The sequence below is a fragment of the Dermacentor variabilis genome, chromosome 11 (genome assembly GCF_050947875.1).
Source record: "Dermacentor variabilis isolate Ectoservices chromosome 11, ASM5094787v1, whole genome shotgun sequence".
In the NCBI taxonomy this organism is placed as follows: Eukaryota; Metazoa; Arthropoda; class Arachnida; order Ixodida; family Ixodidae; genus Dermacentor; species Dermacentor variabilis.
In genome coordinates this window covers 25381379-25397837 of record NC_134578.1, presented here as the reverse complement: position 1 = coordinate 25397837, position 16459 = coordinate 25381379, and the positions used below count along the sequence as shown (strand labels likewise).

Genomic DNA, 16459 nt, shown 5'->3' with positions numbered 1-16459 from the left:
TTCCAGTCACGTGAGGTGTTTGGTATGAAAGAGTGTAGAAGTGTGTTTGTGTGAAAGAATGCATGCCCTACTTTACTAATGTGGTCAACCCGCGATGAAAGGTACATAGGTAGAAGGATGAGCTCAGCGTGTAGATGATGATGGTGGTGGACTTTCTAAAATAAACATAAGCGAAAAACTTCTGCGTAGCGATAACTGAGACAACACTAAATTGACTTTCATTGCTGTTATGCTGGATGTAAGAACATAATTGGCTAGTATGAAACGTGGCATTACTCTGAATCAGCTCAAGTGCATTAATAAGGTTATCGCGGTCAAGATCCCAAACAGCATTGGCATATTCTAATTTGGGGTTAACAAGGGTCATGTCTGGTCATGTCTGGTCATGTCGTCTGGTCACGTTGTCTGGTCATGTTGTCCGGTCTGGCCATGTTGTCCTGTTCTACTGCTACAGGCTATGTCACTTTTTAACAAAATTAAATGCTAACTAGCAAAATCTGCATCTTTCTTTTAATGTTCCTTAACTGGGAAAATGTCCTCTCAGCATCACAGCTACCATTCGCAATGCAAGGCAACATCAGCACTGCATCTGCTTCCTTGGCGCTTAACCACCGTTTACATGTAGGCAACATGTGGGAAGTATGATGTGATGTGGCACTGTTGTACTCATGTAAACACAGCTACTATATGGTCAACAAGCTTTCGTTCAGTCAAGGCCAGCAGGCGCCGGATATGTTGTACAGTGAAATCTCTACACAACAAACATCAGAGGACCGTGGCAAATTGTTTGTTATTCTTAAAGGTCATTATAATGAAAGCCCCAAAATTAACCTTTCCTCCCATCAGTTCATCAGCTGTCACCGTATGAGCTATCCATGAAAACACTGCTGTTGGCTCAGCCCACGTGGTTGCTATGTTCTGTAGATTCCGCCGCCATGCACCACTGAAGCACCGTACAGTAAGGGTGGTGCGTGCAAAAGAGGCGTTGACACCGGGAAAGCCACCAACAATGATAAAGCTCCATGTCACCTCCACAGCACAGACAGACAGACAGACAACGAACTTTATTTTCCACAGCACAGTGGTTATTTTTGCTTGTTTTTTTTTAACATCCGTTGCCGTGGACACCACAACTCTCTCTCTCTAGAGGTGGACACCGAACTACTAATACCAAAGCGCAAGTGCATGTGAACGACATCATCCGGAAAGTGCGACCGTGTGGCATCCCTACAAGCATGGAGCTTGCATTTCTCCGCATGCGTAGTTGGTATAGCCACAGAAAGAAGCGCTAGAGATAAAGAGGCGTGTATGGAAAAAAGGGCAAAAGAAGGAAGAGACATGCATCTCCATTGCTAGGCGACACTTTTTTGGGCAGAGCATGCCCTTGCAAAAACTCATGCATCTTGGCATCCGCTAAGAGGGCCTTATTTCCATGATAGGGGGAAAAAAAAAAAAGAGTCCCCTGCCGCATTTCCTCTGGCGTCGTCTTGGTTTTTCCAAACCCACGTGCCAAGGCGTTTGCTTTCTGTGCCTTGTCGTCCACTAGCCTACTGTTCCGGCTGCTATGAACGGATATACGGAAATCTAAAAATTGCCAGATTTCTGAATATTAATTCGTAGTACTGAGGGGGTTTTCAACATGACGCAGAAAATGAATAACAACCGTTATTCGTAAAGGATCTTCATTCTGAAGTTCATAGTACTGAAACATCTTTACATTTAAACTATAAGCGGTCAGCAGGGGGTTCCTGAAAAGTTTGCTTTTGTGGTGATGAGGTTTCACTGCACAGTGCAGTCCACTTATAACGATGTCAAGAAGAAAAAAAAATCCTATCATTATAACCAATCATCGCTATATCTAGACTGCCGTTCAATAAAAAGCTTTCATACATATATTTTCGCCTTCGAAAACAAATTTGCCACTTGCGCTAACAATAGCCCTTTATACCTCTAAACAGCGTGTCAAGTCAGAAATGCACACTTGTTTCCGTGGGAGTTTCAGGTTCACAACTGCGGTGTGTCCGCCTGCTGCGCAAACACTGGTGGCAATAATTTTTAGCCTTCATACCCGCTGTGGTGGCATAGCGGCTATGGTGTTGTGCTGCTAAGCACGAGGTCACAGGATCAAGTCCCAATCGCAGTGGCCGCATTTCAACAGCGGCAGAATGCAAAGACGCCCGTTTCCCGTGCAATGGGGGCACGTTGAAGATCCCCTGGTGGTCAAAATTAATATGGAGCTGCCCACTGCGACATGACTCATAAGTCAAATCATGGTTTTCGCCTGTAAAACCCCGCAATTCAATTCAATTCAATTTAGCTTGCATAAAATCAAAAAGAACTCGATCGGGGTTGGAGTCAAAGACGGGCCATTGCCAATCTCGTCGCTTCTGTCGCACAATGCCGCCGTCTGTTGCGACAATTGCCCCATGGGATGTCTCTTCACAGAACGAGGCAGCATTACTGCACTCAGAAACCCCTCTATCGCAGCACCACCTGTTCCATCGTCAGTAGCAATGCGCTCCCAGAGCTCGGTAATGGCTTCACTATCATGGTGGTTTTGGCTCACAAAACCCGCCTTTTCCATTGATTGGCATGGCCCCTGGTTGCAGCCGTCATGATTGCAGAGCTCCTGCACGATCTCGTGGTTCTTTTGAGTGTTGCAAAATTTGCAGTTTCGTTATTGACACAGCTTTGCACTTTGTCGGCACCATCGTCTACTTACAGGGCTGTGCGTTGGTTCGGGCCAACTTTCGCAGCGCATTAGGCAGGCGCCACTTTACTTTTCACTTTTTCCTCTCTCTCTCTTCTCTGGACGCCTGGAGCATGATTACGGGCAATGCGGACACGAAGCGGCTCGTGGCGTGTTGTGGCTTGCTGCGCTAACTCGTGATTCTTTCTGTAGTTTTTACAATCTGCCTGTGGGCGGGAGGAACATCGGGACACACTATGCAGTAGTAGCCACAGATACAAACTCGTGTAGGCAAACATATTACCCCTCTTCAGCATTGTTCGTTTGATGGGAACGTAGCAACGCAGCTGTCGCGATTATTCTGCATGGAAAGCGCCTTCTAGAATGCAAAATTTTGATCATTACATTCAATACGCGGTGAATAAAATATTGTTATACATGTTTTTTTTTTTATAGTCATAATGCATAAGTTGATACCCTTAAGTCGACTCATCATTATAACCGAGATATCATTATAAGTGGACTGCACTGTATATGCCGGTTTAGCTTGAGTGTTGAATGAAACGGAACCATGTACCATATTCATACGCAATCGATAACACTAATAATAATGCGTATTAACCACATGCTCACACAAGGTGGGCGGTGTTCACTGGTTTTGTAACATCTGCATTTATTGTCCTCTACGAAAGGGCAACCCTTTGAATGAAATTGTGTTTGACCTGATTCTCTTAAAACTTGTTCAGGGTGCAAAATTCAAGAATTATCAGGTTTACCTGAAAACAAAGGACCCTACTTACAATTCACTGTGCTATAATGTAAACACCAAAGCATAGTACGAAGCTTTGGGCATATGATAAAGAACCCCAGGTGGTTGAAAGCAACCCGAAACTCCTCACTAGAGTTGCTTTCATAGCCAGAATGTTGCTTTGAGATGTTAAGCGCTGTGGTTAAATATTTTGTAGGCCCTGATCGGCAAGCTGGAGGACCAGGACGTCGAAGGCTTCACGGACACCGTGAAGGAGTACGACTCCATCTCTCGGCTGGACCAGTGGTACACGGTCATCCTGCTCCGCATCAAGAAGTCATTGCAGGAGACGCCTGACCTACGCTAAAGAGATTTCCTATCGGGGTGTGGGACAAACGTAGAAGGAGAAAAATAAGAAGTGGTGTCCGGAGGCGCGTCTTTGTTGTCTGTTTCGTCTGCCCTGCTGTGTTGTTTTTGTTTGTTCTGTTTGAGGCGTTCTGTCTTGAAGCTCGAGACCTGAGGAGTGGGGAACAGTGGCCAGGATTGTTTCTGCTTGCTCATTTCATGAACACGATAGCGTAAAGGCTCGTTGCTCGTCGTCTGCCTTCAGGTTTTGGTTCCTCGTGTGTGCCGAGTGAAACTAAAGGAATTTAACAGGCTGAAGGCTACATTCGCAAGCGCAGAAAAATAAAAACTGTCGTTTTTGATACTGTTGGCAGTTAAGCAAAAAGTGAGAATAATGAACACCTTGTTTTGTTTTAAAACTGAAATGCGAGCTGTGTGTCATGCAGCACATTGTCGACCTGCTGCTTCAGAAAGCGTCAGCGAATATGTATGCAAGACAACAGACCATGCAGGCACATCAGAACTTGCCCGAGACCACGATCTTACAAGATGTTACCTGCCAGATCAGTCATGGCACCGGTCGGGTGTGGCATAATGAATGCCTTGTTTGGTTTTACAGCTTAAGTGCGAGCTGTGTGTCATGAAACGCATTGTTTGTGAAACACGTTGTCAGTGCACTCTTTTAGACAGCACGAGGGATGTGTATGCAAGGCAACATACATACATACAACATACAAGCACAGCAGAACTTGTCCGAGAACAAGTTCTTTTGAGATGTTACCTGTCGGATCGGTGACGTCAGATCAGCCATGGCACCTGTCTGTTGTGGCACCTGTTTTGTCGATTGTGGCAGCTTAGCCATAAAGGTTGTGTTTCTGTGCTTCTGTGACTTGTGGGTTAACAGCCGTTCTAAACTGCAGCGCTCTATAGACCAGACTGAATTTGCCGATGAAGAAGTCCTTTTGAGTCGTCACCTAGTTGGGTCGAGTCACATCAAGACAAATGTCTGTTGTGTCACTTGTCGAGATGCATGTCGGGTCAGTCACGCCAGCCCGTCTGGTAAAATCCATGTTTGCACGCCAGCATGGCTTGTGGGTTGACATTTGTTCTAGATTGCAGTGTTACGTAGGCCTGACTGGCCCTCCTAGGGAAGCGCAAACCTGTTCTCCACGTGAGAGTTGGGAAAAACTGTGTCTTGACATTTTTGTTATGTTTGGCGTGCTGGGGTAGCTGGGGCGTGCTGGGGTAGTTAGGATCTCTCACGTTGTGAGAGATCCTAACACTTGTCGTGCAGTGTGCTGGAACCTCAAGCATTTCGTTGCATTGAAACTGACAAGTCACTGCACTTTCAGGTGTGCCGAGAGATCTTGTCAAGTAATCTTTTTTTTTTTTCATTGGAGTGGCTCTTTTGGTGGCATCGCTATCGCATCACTCAAATCACACGACATGTTTGGTTGGCACAGAACAAGCTCCGGATAATACCAAGCTTCATTTTTTGTTTGGTAGCTTTATTGATGTCATTGGCAAGGGCTGCTTCGTTATACAGCTCATGTGCTGTTGACATATTAATCTCAGTTCATTGTTTTCTCATTTCCATTGTTCGTTTGTTTTGTTCCTGCAAGTTTCTCAGAACTTCTGATGTCAACACTAATTAGAGGTCTTAGATTTAGAATGGCAACGACGAAGCAAGTGATAATAAAAATGGATGCATCTTGTTGAACATTTGCGTTGCAGTTATATCGCATACCACTTGTGTCATTAGGAACAAAAATGAACCTTTTATTGTATTTCTCGCTGCAGAAGAGTTGCTTCTGTTTCGCATGTGCAATAGGGATAGTAATACTTATCGCAGCAGTGCATTGTGATCTGCTTTTTTTTCCCCTCCTAGATATCAATAAGAGCTTCAGTTTGAGCCGAATCTGGGCAAGCCAGGATTGGTGCTCACAGAGCAAAGATTCTCAGTGGCATGCCAAGGCTGGCTCGCTTGTGTGGGTTGACTTGAAGGTGTACTTAAAGCTGCAGCTAGAGCATAGGGTTGCATTTCGAAAACCTTACTTGACGTTTGTTGGCACACAAACAGTTTGAAGGGTCCCTTCAGAGTGACGACTCTGCTGCTTTTTTTTAATGTTGTCGTTCTGATCTGGTGCCTAAAGTGTGGACTGCAACACGGGAAGAAATTTCCGCTAGAAGAAGGCGCAGTCGTGTCCGCCTTGCTTCCAATTAAGCCTACTGCTCTGCATGCGTGCGTTGTCTGTATTCAAATTTTGACACGGTCATTTGCAATGCACGTAGTAGACCTCTACTGCCTATTGCCGTCTAGCCAGTTCCCATTTTCGCATTCTACAACCGAGTGCCCTTTAATTTGTCACAACCAAACTCCACAGCTCCGTGCTGGTGCTATAATGTCGTCATTCACTGTAGAGGCTGGAATCCAGAACTGTAACATTGTGTTTCATGTTGGCCTGCTGTGAAGATATGTTTATGCATAATCAGGATGGCCAGCTGAAGGCTGACAGGTAGCCTTTCAAAACAGGCCTGAATAAGTGGCACAGTGTGGGATCAGATACCCCAAGATGAGTGAGGAGGCTTAAGATACTCAATTAAAAATTTATTGCTTTGTGCCTGATCGACCTGTGCAAGACACAGGGGAAAAGTCAAGACATCATCGTTTAGTTTGCTGTTTCGTGTTCCTTCCAATAAGCAATGATACTGGAAGCTCTTCGACAGCTTTACACATTTAGTTTTGCCATTTCATGTTCATTTCAACAAGCAATGATGCTGGAGACTTTTGGGGAGATTTGCACATCTTGACGGTAAAAAAAAAGTACTTAAGAAGTGTCCCGTTGCAGGCAAATCGTGAAGGCAAGAATATGCTAGCCTAACATGTTTTGGAAAAGAGATAAAACTTCGAACAAGATTTAAGTCCAGAAATACATAAGTGGCTAAGACTCTGGAGTTGAAGTATGCAGATGCCCAAGTCTGTTCGTTACAAATGAAGCTGGCCATCCTGGTGTGATAATGTGTGTGTGATGTTGGAATGGGGGACAACACTCTGTTGACAACTTTGACGTGTGTTTGCTACTGCTGCGCAAATGTCAGATATTAGGGCTAGTATCGAACATCGAACCAAAACTGTTGTATGTTTGTGTGCCATTTCGCATGTGACAAAATGTCTGCCATGGCAAAGCATGGGCTCCTACTAACGATGTACAATTGGGCACAAATGTCTATGGGATAGGGGTTCCGTGACAAATGTTCATAACGGCTGTATCGCATAGCGCACGAATGTAGGGGAAAAAAAAGGACAGAGAAAAGTAAAAAGCACTCGTAACGTCGGAATTCCGCTGTTATGAACTACGATGAACTCTCCCAAACTTCTACCCTAATAGACAAATATACTTTTGCCCTGTTAAGTTGGCATGGCACTTTTATTTTAATAGATCACATTTGGCTGTGTAGGTCGCAAAGGCACATCTAAATTTGTGAATTCACGACTACGTGCAGAGGCTTAAAAAAGTCAGCTTCGTTGCGAATATTGTGTCCCATAAACTATTGTAGCGGACTGTACTTCGTGATTTTGTACATAGCTGACATGTTTTGGTTGCGCACAGTTGCATCATGAGTCAGTTAGTTACATGGCACGGCAATTTCTTTTTCGCTCGCACAATGTTGCTTAGACAAAGCTTTTCACATGCGGCTTTAGGGTTAGCTGCTCTGTTATACAAACCTTGAGTCCTGCGTAACAAGCAAGTAGTCTATATGAAACAATGCCATGATGGTTCTAGAAAGTCCCATGTAAATTTTACGAGACCTTTGAGCCCCGTTTTTTAGAGTCTTGCCAAGTGTGCATCTGACAGGTGTGGGCTTGGCTTGGTTTGGCAACTGAATCGTGTCACAGCTGGTTTGGTCACCCAATTTTTCATGTTCCTATGGAGCTATAGACTTCGATACAGAGGATCACTTTTAATATTTTTTTTAGTTCCTGTGAAGATTAGCACAGAGTAGTGCGGTACTGAAATTGTTTCGTCACAAGAGTAATTCGTAATGCGCAGATTTTTCCCGATTATGCTGTAGGCTCTGTTGCGAGTCCAGTTTGTTGTATCTTCTCACTGTTCTTTGACATCCAGCTTCATTATTTGCTTTTACTTACTATTTTACTGTGGTGAAACGTTCAGCACTGTTGAACATTTTATAATGAAATTCTCAGAGATAAATGATATTTTAATATTTGTCTTCAAATGTGGGCAATATTTAAATAGTAACTCGCCATGACGAGACTGTTTTTGATACTGGAAGGGATCTCTGAAAATGGGCTAATTAGACAGTACTTCCAGGCTAAATAACAATTGTCATTTAAAGTAGCCTGAGGGGGTGCTTTCAAAATTGAGGTTGGATGGGAAATTGCAATTAAAGTAAAATGTTAAGAGGGAAGTTTCAGACCAGTGCCAGTGTTTTGACAGGATGACTTATATTCGTTTTGTTCAAGCCAAGTGAAAGACCCTCACAAAGTCTAGTAGACTTGTCTTTAATAAGGTGAACACAAAACTTGCTGTTACCCTTGTAGAAAGAGTGGCATCAAATTGAGGCTTCCTTCTCTGGTTTCATTTGACTGGCTGCTAACAAACTTGTAATCATCAGACATTTTGAGCCAACTGTTTGAAATAAGACTAGGAATGTCAGGTCTAGACGTTACTCCATTGTTCATCGAGCGTTGCTTGCCACTGCAGGGGCTAGCACTGGATTGCCCTCTGTCTATGCTTGTGTGAAACTGTGTACTTTTGAGAAGTGTTTAGCACGTCCAGAAACAAGAGTATTTGAAGGTCACCCATTAGTCAACAGCATACCACATGCATATATGCACAACATTCTCGAGAGCGTTAAAATATTGAGCATTGCATGTTGAAGTTAGCCTTATTGTTTCAGGTTCCAGGGTGTAAATAATGTAAAAAAAAAAAGTTATATATGCGCATGCTATCATCGCTGTCCTTGTACTACTACTCACCATGTCATAGCATTCCCCTACCCCAAGTGTTTTGTTGCCTTGTCTGTTGCCTCATAAGAGCTTTGTCATGTTTTTCCTATCTTCAGTGCAGACCTATTTTCTGTGCTGATAGCACGATCTTTTGAAATGAGTGGAAGTCTGGTTTGGGCACGCAGTCATTGCATTAACATAGATTCAATACTGACAAGGAGTTTCGTGTAATCACTACTAGAGGCCAGTGTGGTCACGGCAAAAGATGTTATGCGAAATTTTGCAAGGGCTTCCCCACAAATGTAAGCAGTTGCCCGCACCGAAGTGGCCGACCTTACAGATGCAGCACTATTGTGGCTTGAGGGCTGCGTGCTGCAGCTTGGAAAGGGGGAGTGTGGCAGAAATGGCCTTCATGGAACATATCGGCAAACTGTGAAACTACCAGACAGTGGGCAAGAAGTGTCAATGGCACATACGCTGCTTAGGAGTAGGTCAGTGTCAGTCAACTAGTTGTAGCCGTACTCTGTTCCTCTACCCCTTCGGGTGCAAGTTGTGATGGACTCTGTAAATGTGTCAAATTAACATCACTTTATTCCAACGTGCTCGACACTTCATTACATGAAAGACATGGAAGGATGTTGCTTTGTGCATTTTCTGGGGAATTGTCGTAATTGGAGTGTGATTAAGTATCCATTTATTGTGTAGTCAGTCATGTTGCATTTTTTGCATAAAGATAATTGAATCGCACGCTTGAATTATGTGCACAATTTATTTATTGGCTGCACGCATTTTGAGAAAAAAAATATTCTTACGACATCGCTGCCAGAATGTGGCATGTTTAACGGCGGTTCGAACATGGTAGTGCTTTCGGCCAAGCAATTGTCTGTAGCAATACGCAGAACACTGAAGTTAAATGGAGGCACATTGTCCGTATTCAGGGGGATGTTCATCGAAGCTCAGTTGCTTTTTTCTCGCCACCATTCAAGAGAAGTGGCAACACGTATCCACGTGCGGATGCTGAACCTGAAGGGGCTATGCAGTGAAGAGAAAGCTACCAATTGCATCAACCAACCGGAAATGAGAACCAGAAGAAAGGCTCCTTCTTTGTTGCACCTCTGATTGCCATCTGTGCAACGTTGACTGAATGAAGGCTGTCACAGGATTAATAGAGCGCATTGGACGAGCCCTTTTCTGGAACGTGGAGTGGCCCTGGTTATTGATTGGCTGATACAAGCCCTGGCCCTCGCTGTGCCATGTGAAGTTTGCAAGACAGAGTTTAGTCCGCTAGTTTGACTGTTCAGCTTTTCTGCGGTGGATTTAGACCCTGAGTTCCCGAGTCTGATTAGTGCTTTTTGTTTTGTTGTTGGGCAATTCAGAGTTGCTGGGATCTCTGGAGTCATTAGGTCGAACCAACAAACTGGGAGCCTGTTGAAAACAGGATGAGCTTTTGTGCAGGTTGAAGAATGAAGCTTAACAGTTTGGTTAACACTAACAATGTTAGTGTTGGATTCTTATCTCGTAGGGCTTGCAGGAAACTCCATGTCCGTTAGAGTCCATAGCCAATGATCACAAGCGGGTGTGGGTTCCATTAGAGCCAATGGGATTTTGCCCGCGTTTCTTTCCAAGCTTGGTTGTATGCTTAGGCCTCTGTGTGCGAGAATGATGTCCGCGATTCTTTCTTTCAGAAACTTTCAGATCTGCTTGTTGTGGCCGACTTGACACTGTTCAACAGAGCACGTCTGTCGGCTGTGTGGAGTCTCGGCTTTGGGCATATATTGATATCTATTAAAGGATGTTATCTCAGTGAATGTTACTCGCCTGTCTCAGTACACCGCTTTCCAATGCAGTGTGCTGTCCAGTCCAGCCTAAAAACAGAGGCTGGACGCGCTAGAAGACAGCAACTAATGCGGCCAAATCAGATTGTTTTTCTTTTTTCCTTGAAGAGGAGAGAAAAAGGGGGAAAAGGGATGAGTAAGTGAAGGAATGGTAAATTGCGATGATGAAGATGAGATACAACATGAGAGGTGGAGTGTGTGTGAGAATACCTGCAACGTTCGAATGACAAATCAACTGTGTTATTCGATTTGGTCTTTGAATGGAATAGTCGCTATTTGTAAACACGAATATTTTTCTTATAGTTCAGGTATTTCGGAACACCAACTGTGCGCGATCAAGCATAAAATTGGAGCAAAAGGATGATAAATGTCATCTCCACGACATGCATAGTGTAGGCATAGGACATGAGAAGTTGCCTATTGGAGCAGGCTATGTTGCTCGGGCAGCCAGGCTTGAGCAGCTACACGGCGATCATTTGCACTCTTTGAAGCGTCCTGTGTTATGCATACCAACTGCTTGCTTGTTCATAATGCTTCATTTACACTTTCAATTGCACTTCCTAAGGTATAATGTAACGAGAGAAATTTACATTATACATACAATATGAACATCACTACGTATTGTGAAAATAGCTTTTCATTACTTGTAAAAAGTATAATTTGATTTGCTTCTGGCATGATTTTCTTTGGCCTAAGAAATTACTGTTTGTTTACCCCCAGAGCCTATATAAAAGTCCGCAGCATTGTGGCATCTCTTAATCTGTATCTATACTCCATCTTGCAAGTCGTTTGTGCAAGTTGCAGGTCACCTTAGCCAATAGGAATGCCTAATGCCCCTCGAGATGTGTTCATCAGCGCCACGTCGTCTGATCAACGGCTGCTGAATTTGCGGTGTACCTCGTATATGCGCAAAAGTCCTAACATGTCATGTATTGCTGTAAATGACTATACCAAGCCAAAATAAAACTCTCTACTCCTGCCATTAATCAGTCATTTACGCACGGAACCATATTACGCCGTGCAAGGGTATTGCCTGTGTACCCCTCGAACTTTCGGCAGGGCTGCAAATGACTTGCGAGGTTGAGCATCGTCCACTGGCTTGTTGAAAGGCTGTAGCTGTTCTTATAATCGCAACTGTACTGTTTGCATCAGGACGTGGACCCAAAACAAACTTTAAGAGACCAGTTTGCCATTCTCGTGCGTACACAGGACAACTGCAAAACGTGTGCAAGTGTTTATGGCACCAGACAGTGTTCACGGTTTTGACCAATGTTGCTGCAACCTGGTGCATGCAACACGCGACACCAAGGTGAATCCGGTGAAACCAAGGTGTTGCAAAGTATGGTGAAGTACCATACTTGTTTGGTTTTGTCTGAGCATGCGAGGCATACAGAAACTTGGATGTCAAAGAACACCTATACGAGTTTTCACTGGCAAAGTATTCTTTCAGAATCCTTATTTTCGATCATATATTGTGGGAGAATGTTCATTAATCGGAGTAAATGAAGCTTAGCGTTCTGAATTTTGCACCAATATCTCGGCACTGGTGTGTCATTGCGATGTCGCAGAGATTTGAACTAGTTTTTCATGTTTCCGCCATTTCGCCACAGGAAACGTTCTAGTCCAGTAGAAAAAAACGCATTGGGATTTCCAACTGGACCAATTGTGTTCTTGAACATAATTGGGATCAATGTCTCATTGGGTCTCTTCAATTACGCTCTGGACCAATGTGAACAAAAATGAAAGCAGAAACCCTAGGTGGGTCTTGACCTCGACACAACACAGGTATACTTGAAACTCCTTTTGGGAAGCTTACTCATGCATGGACTATGCTAATTCAATGACATACCCACTATTCACAACTCCACTGCAGTAGATGCATATCAAGTGATATATATGTAAGCAAAATTTGGTTGACCATGTGGTGCCAGTGGTTCAAGAAAAATTGTCAAAGTTTCAACACGTAATTTTAATTTTACAAAAAGCCAAACCTCTCTGTTGATCACACCAAAATACCAAGACCTTTATTCGAAGACCGGCATTGCGATTACGCTATTTACCAATTGTTCTTTCATTCAATTACTGATCCAGCAACTTCCCATTGGCGTATCAAGCCCCAATGTCCAATCGGAACCGACAAGGTTGCACTAAAAAACCCAGTTGGACTCGATGGATTTTTGTTTTGTTTTTTGACTAGATGAAACTTTAAGGATGAGGCTTTGATTTCTTTAGAATGCAGTGCAGTTCTCCTTTACTGTTAGACAATCAAGTGGACTTGCGCCAGCACCTTTTAGAACTGGTCATGGTGAGCTAGTGCGGGAGCTTCAGGGTAGCACTGCCGCCAGCCTTTTGTTATTGGCACTTTTTCTGGGCTTATGAAGCGTTCACTAACATAAGGGTGCCAATTTCTACATCGCAGAAGTGTAATTTATGCTAATACAGTTTAGCTTTATTTTTCTGTAGTGTCCATTTAATGTATGGGGTGTGAAGGAGGTAGAGTTTGTAGACTTCCTATAAGTGCGATGTACCGCTGACACAAATTCTAAAGTGGACTAGCTGGAGCACGCAAGTTCATAACTTTTCTTTCTGCGATCACAGGTACTAGGGTGAGTTATTCCCCGGGGCTTACTGAGGAGGCTACAGAATGTCTTGCCAAGAAATTTTACATTTTAGCTTGTCGCTGACATGGAGACTACCTACTAAAGTACATCTGAGCCACGTTACAACAAATAAGCTTCTGACAAACCTTCGTTATATCCAGTATTTGTTATAAGCATACATACTGTACATAGTTTGTTGCAGTGCTAAAAGAATCGGCTTGAGACACACTGGGCAAGCACTGATCTATGTCTACGTCTTTTCATGCTGTAAGAAGTATGCTACCTTGCCAACTCGCCCAACTATAAATTCTGTTATGTTTGTTGCATGCTGTGATGGGCAAGAAACTTTTTAGATCTTGTAGATCGTTATATCCGAGAACTCGTTATATCAAGGTTCGACTGTGCTCACATCAGCGAGAGAAGAGTAAATGTATATAACGACTATCGCATTGAAATACTGCATGTGCACTTTAAACCAATTCCTAGTCAAGTAGTGGGAAGTTCATCATTATGATGCAGCAGATTAGGATCTGTAATGACTATATGTTTGAAGCACACAGCACGCTTCTTCACTGGAACATGATCTAATTAAATTACCAGGCTGGGAAGCACAATTGCTAGCTAATGCAGGAGGTTTAGCATGGCCCTAAAGGTGCCTGGTAATAGTTGCACTGAAGTGATGGCCCTGGGCTAGTTTGGAAATGTGCAGTGAAAGTGATTTTATCCGGACGGGCCCTATTCAAGGAAACACTTGTCTACCGGTACTAGACAATCCATTCTTACTACTGTGTATTTGGCGAGGCTAAATGGACAATATGCAAGCTCCACATGTGCTCTTCGCACAAGTAATCCGACCGAATCAATGTGGCGAAGGTTGGGCTAATATCGCCACTTGGCTGGGCTAGTTGCCTAGCCAGAATCAAATAAGGCATTGGTGCGTGTATTAGTGCTCCCATCACTGTCTTCCATTCCAAATGGGTGTTTCGGGTTGAGCAGTGCTGTTAGCAGAAGCTTGGCAATCTCTGTTTGGGCAAGTTTACGTTCCACCACACTGCTACGTAATCCATGATTACGTGATTTACGTGATCCACACTGCTGTGAAAGTGTTTTTGACATCCCTCGGTCTGTCAAGCTATTAAGGATAGCCTTTACTGTGGGCTTCTCGGCTATCGCATAGAGAGATGTTTGCGGGATACCTGTCAACAACCACCTGCGTTGCTGACGAGGGTACATGCGTTCAGGGAAGGGGGGGGGGGGGGGGGCAGCTGGCCAGAAGCAATGGGCTGTGGCCGCGCTTTCTTCGATAATGCAGGTGGTTATCACAAAGTGTAACTGCAGGTAGCCATGGCCATGCACTGGACCATGCTGGGGCCCTTATTGAGAACCATTGGTTAAGCCAAACGTTTTGGATTCTAATAAAAATTGCTGAACAGTGACGCATTCCCTGCAGTTGGACTCTGTTATTGTTGGACCTGAAAAGGCCTAAGTATTTCATAAAGTGGATAAAGAGAAGTGGTGGTCGCAGCCCTGGTCAGTAGGTTCCAGCTGTGGCTACCATGACTACAGTCAGGCCTCTATACAACGAAAAAAAAAAAATTATCACTGCTATTACAGTGCAACAGATATATCTTTATATCGAATATAGGATATAAGAAAGCAATTGTGTCGGATGCCAGTTTGTTATAACGAGTTTAAACTAGAAGCAGCAGTCCCTACAGAGGTTATATTTCCGGTGACATTCCTTGCGCCAGTGGAGATTAGAGGACGAGTGATAACCAGCATTTTGTTTTAACATTAAGTGCCTTCGTGAACAGTTCACATTAGGGAACATGTTACAATTCAAGCCGTTCAGTGCTAATGGCAAGTACGTTTATCAAAGACACACTAAAGAGAAAAATTGTTTGAGCTGTATTAGTAGAGCTTTTACGATACCAAAAAGGCCATGGTTACCTTGAGAAGAGGCTTGATAAACCAGAAAAGGTGAAAAATATGAAAGACAGGTGGCGACACGGCCTTTAAGTTCCCACATCAGCTTGCTATGATGTCATAGATTTTGACAGTGTGTGCTCGAGGATAGTTAGCTTTTTATCAGTAAAGATAGAACTACATTGTATTTTTAATAATTGGCAAGTTTCGAGAGCTTTTACCAAGTCCCGACGCCACCCCCTCACCCCCCCAAAATAACATACCTTGAAATCTACAATGTCGCACTGATATATCGGCACAGGGGTTGGGGCGCAAAATCTGAACAATGAAACTGACTTTCATTTGCTCCTGTAATAGTTAACCTACTACAACGAAATTAATAGAGTCGACTTCCGTTAATTAGACCTTGATGAAACCGACAGAATTTATCGAATTATCCGGTGGGTCGAATTAAACGTGATGCAGAAAAGAAAAAACTAAGCAGGGTGCCAATTCATTTGGCAGTATTTGCCCGATTCTAAACACACCAAATCAAATGCGCACCCACTTCCCATGTGTCCAAAGTAGTAAACTAGCGTAGATGTGACATTAAAGCTCCTAAACAAAGTAGAAACCTAACGCTCGCCTGATTATTTAGTAAGAAATATGGTAGCACAATGGCAGCCAATTTCCTAAAATCGGCTTCGCCACACGGCTTTTTTTTTTTAATTCAGCTTCTCTGCAGTACATCCGTCCTATGCGGCAAAGCCTGTAAACGTGTTGCGGTTTTGTATCTGATTGCACCGCACAGAGAAATTTCGGCCCAATTTTCTTTAAAAAGGAAGCGCGCGTTGGGAACAGGTAAATATCATCTTACTATCGCAGGCTGGAAATAATCGTTTGCAAAGTAAAATGACGTGCGCTTAACGTATTCACTGTCCCCTAAACTCCGCTGAGACAGGCACTGCCACGAAAGTGGTCGCCATTATGGTCACCATAGGGGCCAGGTGCATGCATTCTGACCTGTCAAGTTCAAATTCTCTGGCGAAGGCCAATTTTAGGATCGAAATAACAAAAATTTGGGCTCACAGAAATGCGTGGGCGCCGGCCGTGACTTTCGACCGGGATAAAATTAACCGGAGTCGAACTAACAGACGTCCTGTGTATGGACGCTTTAGAAGACTATTTTATCAGCCTAAACTAATTTGAGTGTTTCTTTTTAGTGTTTCTTTTACATATCTGAGCTCTGTGCATATGTTACACCAAAACAAAAAACTGAAGTTAGATACGTGGAAAGCCTTTGCTTCATGTCCTAACAGGTACAAGCAACAGCGATACTCTTGCAAGCATGCAGCATCCAGACAC

General features: G+C 43.6%; 1 protein-coding gene across 1 annotated transcript in view; it reads left to right on the top strand.

The window, feature by feature from the left end:
- The window catches only part of alphaSnap (Alpha-soluble NSF attachment protein), a 35928-nt gene extending 25366 nt beyond the window's left edge, over positions 1 to 10562 (top strand). Inside the window, exon 10 of the mRNA XM_075675139.1 lies at positions 3655 to 10562. Within this exon, the coding sequence (XP_075531254.1) occupies positions 3655 to 3804 (150 nt within the window). The 3' untranslated portion in view covers positions 3805 to 10562. The remainder of the gene's footprint in view (positions 1 to 3654) is intronic.
- The last annotated feature ends 5897 nt before the right edge of the window (positions 10563 to 16459 follow it).